A 5,505-nucleotide genomic window follows, 5' to 3' on the forward strand; every position below is an offset into this window, starting at 1 on the left:
ATATATTGGGACTTCCTCAATTTTTTACTCCATACTAAACAATTTTTTTCTGTGCAACATAAACTTGAGTTGGGAAGACAAAGACCATATTGCCAAGGATGGTGGCATATGCGTGTAATCCCAACCCTCAAGACTGGGGCCGGACAGTCGCTTCAGGTTTGAGGCCAGCCTAGGATACAAAGTGAGTTTAGGGCCAGCATGAACTGCTTATGGAGACTCTGTCTTTAAAAAAACAAAATTGGGGCCGGGGAGATGGTTCAGTGGAATAAGTGCCTCCCTGGCAAGTGCAAGGGCCTGAGTTCAATCCCCGGTCCCACCAAAAAAAAAAAAAAAAATCAAAAGAGACTGTATTGATATGGTATAAGAAATTTCCCAAGACAGAGCGTGATGGCGCATTCCTCTAATCCCAGCTCTTGTGAGGCTGTAAACACTACAAGTCCGAGCTATGCAGTGAGACCCTGTATATCCTGGAGACCCTTCCCTAAAATAAAAATAGAAAGTTCCCAAAAAAACAGAAAACTCTTTAGAGATAAATTACTGTTTTTAGATGTGAAAGTTCATTGCCAAGATGATAAAAATAAAATAGTTAACGTGTACTACACACGTGTAACCTCTGATAACAGTAACATTAATTAATTGACCTCTTAAGTCTTTTTTTTTTTTTTTGTATTTTAGAGAAGGGTCTACAGGGTATTCAGGATCTCACTACTAGATCGGACTCATAGTGATCCACCTGTTTACAGCCTCCCAAGAGCTGGGATGACAGGCATGCACCACCTCGCCCAGTCTCAGTGGCCTTCTCAGCAGGCCCGGGGATCAAACCTCAGGCCCCTGTGCCTGTTTGCAGGCGCTTTAATCCACTGAGCTATTTGTCTGGCCCTTAAGTCTTTACAGTTCCTGCATTTATGTAGCTAAAGTGCTTCTAATAAACTACATTGCAAGCACATCCTCTTCCCGGCTATAGTTGGCCACATCGATGGACAGTGGAAGCCAGTACAGTACCAGCAAGCGGGCTTGACCTACCTTAGTTCCAATCTGGTTGCCACACTGGCCGATCTGAATATGCACAATTTCCCGCATCCTGGCTTTAAGCCCAAGGGTAAGATCTTCAAATGCTGACTCCGCAAGGGGCCACCACCACTGCTCCCCAAGAGTGCGTGCAGTGCGACTGCAGTCCCCCCAGGGCCCAGCTGCTCACCACTGCCCCAAGGGTGTGTCCCACCCGGAGTCCAGCCCCCATTCTTCCTGCCCTCCGCCTATCGCCCTTCTGGGGGCTGCTGTTTCTCTGAACAGAAAGAATATTGCTTCGTCATTTCCTCGCATGAGCGCAAGACCCGAGGTTACTCTTATGTGGCACCCGGAGCAGGCCTCCCTCTGGCTGTGGTGCCTGTGTGACAGCTGGGCCTCGACTCCCAGTCGACTATGTGACTGGAACCACTTGCAAAGAGGCACCATTTAGCCCTCATGGCACCTAAACCCACCCCTGTCACCTCAGCTGTTTCCGAAGGAACATTCGAAAGCCACTGGTGGCACCCAGGGGACACTGAGGGAGACATGGATGGGTGGACTTTTTTTTTTTTTTTTTTTTTTTTTTTTTTTTTTTTTTTTTGGCTGAACTCAGGCCCTTGCACTTGCCGGGCAAGCGCTTATTCTACTGAGCTATCTCCCCGGCCCCAGTGGATACTTTCTACTTTTAGGCCATAAACATTAATGTTCATAGAAAAATAACTAAACAGAAAATAATGTTAATAAATAAAAGAACCATGAGAGGAATTTCCTTGAACTTTACTGAAGTTGTAAAGGTGACATCGATTCTTAAGAGCTCAAGACACCATCATTAAGAGAGAAAGCTCTAATGCCAAGCCTGGCAGCCAGGCTGGCAACCTGGGCGCAGGAGTCTTCCCAGGTCCTGCCCTGAGCGTTGCTCCTTAGCACTGCCGCGATACGGCAGGACCAGGGAAACTGGCTGCCGCACTGGCCGTCTGGACGCGCACGACTTCCCGCATCCTGGCTTGCAGCCCAAGGCTAAGATCTTCAAATGCTGACTCCGCGAGGGGCCACCACCACCGCTCCCCAAGAGTGCGTGCAGTGCGACTGCAGTCCCCCCAGGGCCCAGTTGCCCGCCACTGTCCCAAGGGTGTGTCCCACCCGGAGTCCAGCCCCCACAGGACTTGGACCCAAGGGTGGTGCGACGCTGGACCCAAGCCAGAAGCCCTTCAGGTCCTTGCGTTTTTGTTTTGGCCAGAGAGGTGACCTTGGCTCACCACTGGAGCCAAGCCACGGCACTCTCGCTCTCCGTGTGGATTCTAGACTGATCTGAGGTACCCATTAACGTACCCTGATCCTCACCAGATCCTACAGAACAGAGCGGGGCTCCTCTAATGGACCGTTTTAGGACCTTTATCAACATTCAAATGTGACCTGAACATGGATAACAGTACTGTTGTCCCCATTCTATTTCTTTATTTTGATCACGTGCAGTGGTTCCACGCGTGGAAGTCCGTGTGTCCAGGAGACACTGCTGTGCGACCCTTCAGGGTCCTGTTCCGCTGCCTGTAACTCACTAAGATGGTGGAGACAGCGTGATGCTGGTAGAGGGAGCCTCTGCCAAACGCAGGCAGGCGCAAGGACTGGGGAGTCTTTTCAAATTCCTACGATTGTTTCTGCAAGCTCGGCATCTAGTTCTACTAGTACTGTTATCCATGTTCAGGTGAGTGTGACTGCCCACACTTCTCAGATGCTTCTGGCCACCAAGGGGGATAAAGAGGAGAAAGTGTACACTCAGGATGAAGGATGTCCTGCGCGCGCCTCGGGATTGCTCACACATGAAGAAATACACCCCGAGGGACCACGGAGCACCCCCAGAAGTGAGCCTATCGGCTTGCCTCTTGCCTGCCCCCCCCCCGCACTGGCAGGACATGGCCCCTTTCTCTCCTCCATCAGTGGGACCCCCACAACTTGAAGCAGCTCCATGACCGCCTTGCAGGAGAGCTCCGCATGCTCAGGACAAAAGCACCGAGGGCCCCAGGGGCCCCAGGTGGTCCTGTTTACTAGTTACTCCCATGTGTGCCTTATCTCCCCAGCCACATCACCTCCGAGGCCCCCAAGTGGCCAGTGCATCATGGGGCCTCAGCAAATGTTTGTTGAGTGCGCATCAACAGCTGGGCAAGTTTGAGCAGCGAAGGTCAGCAAGTTTCCTTAAAGCCAATAATGTGTTTATTCAGGACCGTGACCTTCTCATGGCTAGGTGGGGGTGTGGTACCCAAGGACTTTTTCCTCCCTTCCCTAAGAGGTGGTCCAGGCTGAAAGTATAAACTGTTCAAGAAACCTGGCCTGGGAACAGACTGGAGGGGAAGCAGCCACAAGCAAGCTATTATGGGAGGCCATGGCTGTGGAGGCCCCAACCTCTGGGGCAGAGGAGCTGAAAGGGACCGGTGTAGCCACACACCGGCTCGCTGTGGGGACCACTGGCTGGGCTGGGGGGCATTTTTGATCTCCCTGTGTTCATTCTTCGCAGTATGAGCAACACCCAGTGTGCTGGCCCCACCGCCTGGTGCATTCCTCTTGGCCATCTCAGTTTGCTTAGGGAGGAAAAAGCCAGGTTTCCAGATGGGTACTTAAAAGGCTTTTCTGTTAATGGGGCAGTTGGCAAAAGGGGGGAAAGCAAAGCCTGTTTGCTTTGATTCCTGTATGGCCAGCAGTGTTTATTCAGTCTCAGCGGGCGCTGTGCTTCAGACAGAGGGCAGCAGAGAGGGCCAGCGGGGCAGAGCCCCCCCGGGGGAGCTGGTGGGTCCCCAGGACAGAGCCCAGGTGAGCTGCCAAGGGCTTCGTCTCTTCCCACCACCCCCCAACCCCCGTGCACTGTTTCAGCTGTGAGGTGGGTAACATCTGTCTCAAAGACCAGGCGCACGCACGTGGGTGCCTCCCCGCATGCCTTCAGGCAGGGTCTGCAAGGCAGCTGAACAGCACAGAAGAGGAGAGGTGACTGTCTTCCTAAACGGCCCAGCCCTTGCTCACCTGCAAACACAGGCTCTTGCTCAGGCGTCACACACACAGAGGTGTAGATGCTGACTCTCAAAGCCTGGGAAGAGCACAGGGTAGGGAATGCCGTGCATCTGAAGAGCAGTCGATCCTGTCTCAGTCTTTTGTCCTGACTGACGAAGGTACCTGTTCCCCAAGGAGGGAGTTCTCCGATTCCCAGTGTGGTATAGGCCACAGATGTGAATAGATGGGGCCATGCCCTCTGACCAGCCACAGTGGCCTCTGTCAGGAGTCAGATGAGCGGGGCGCCCCAAGAGGCCCACGTCACCCCACGGCTGCTCCCCTGCCAGGCTGGAGATGACCCCCGTCCCCGAACTGTGGCAAGTGATTAGCAGTGCCTACCTACAGTGAATGACAATGCTGATTTCTGTCCCCAGAGATGAGCCGTGGCAAAGGCAGGTAAGCAGCGACGCAGCTCAAGGGCAGAACTCTGCCTGACGTTTGCCCAAGAGGGCAGAGGGCAGGAGCCAGAGCTCTCAGCGTACACAGGGGCAATCCCGGAAGCCAGCACCAAGACACTGAGATTCTCCACTGAGCCCCGCAGCCCTGCGCCTGAAGCCCCCTCCCCTCCAGCCGGCTGTCACAGTTTGTGGTCCGCAAGAAGCCTCAGTGGGGGCCAGGGAGATGGCTCAGTAGAATAAGTGCTTGCCTGGCAAGCACAAGGTCCTGAGTTCAATCCCTGGTACCGCAAGAAAAAAAAAAAGAAAAAAGAAAAAAAAAAGAAGAAGAAGAAGAAGCAGCCGTGGTGGTAGTCAGACCTTTCCTGGATGACATTTGGGTCTATTATGGGACTAGGACCAAGAAGATAAGAAAAGCCACGTGTCACCCAGAAACCCCCAATCGGCCACTTGCAGACTTCCCCCAGGAGCTGTCCCCAGGAGTCACATGGTGCGCCCCTCCCCCACTTGGCAAATGAAACATAATTAGGAAAAAAACAGAGTACTCAGAATTCATTGATTTCATCCGCCCCTGATCTTCCACTTCTGAGTACATTGAAGTTCCTTGAATAACTCTGAGAAGATTGTTGAATTATAGTGTTTGCTTGTGATTCAGAAGCAGAAATTTTTCCAAATGCCTTAGCATCAAAATGACATCTGAGGGGCCATTATGAGTGACTCAGCGGGTGTGGGCAGCCCCTTCCTCGAGCTCTGCTTCCTTGTGTGTTCTCTTCCTGGCAGAGAAAGTTCTGGGTGCCTGAATAAGGAACTTCAAGAGGAGAGGGACTGGGAGGACATCAGTGCTTTTCACGAAGCTAGGTCCCCGAGTTCCGCACAGCAACCTGTCCTTGTCGCCGATAGCGTCAACGTCTGCTGCTCACACCTGCTGCTGGCCACGCCAGTCCAGCCTGTAGCTCTCTACTGTGGAGACGCCTGGCCGGATCTCAGGTGCCTTGATAACCAGCCTCCTAAACTGTGCCATCTCTCTCTCTCTCTCTCTCTCTCTCTCTCTCTCTCTCTCTCTCTC

The 5,505-nt window shown here is 52.7% G+C and overlaps 1 protein-coding gene across 1 annotated transcript in view; it reads right to left on the reverse strand.

Moving 5' to 3' along the window:
• The window catches only part of Tubb1 (tubulin beta 1 class VI), a 5,644-nt gene extending 4,431 nt beyond the window's left edge, over positions 1–1,213 (reverse strand). Inside the window, exon 1 of the mRNA XM_004647229.2 lies at positions 1,024–1,213. Coding sequence (XP_004647286.1) covers positions 1,024–1,080 — 57 coding nt within the window. The 5' untranslated portion in view covers positions 1,081–1,213. The remainder of the gene's footprint in view (positions 1–1,023) is intronic.
• Positions 1,214–5,505: the final 4,292 nt, after the last annotated feature.

The sequence above is a fragment of the Octodon degus genome, unplaced genomic scaffold (assembly GCF_000260255.1).
Source record: "Octodon degus isolate 3935 unplaced genomic scaffold, OctDeg1.0 scaffold00296, whole genome shotgun sequence".
NCBI classification, from domain to species: Eukaryota; Metazoa; Chordata; class Mammalia; order Rodentia; family Octodontidae; genus Octodon; species Octodon degus.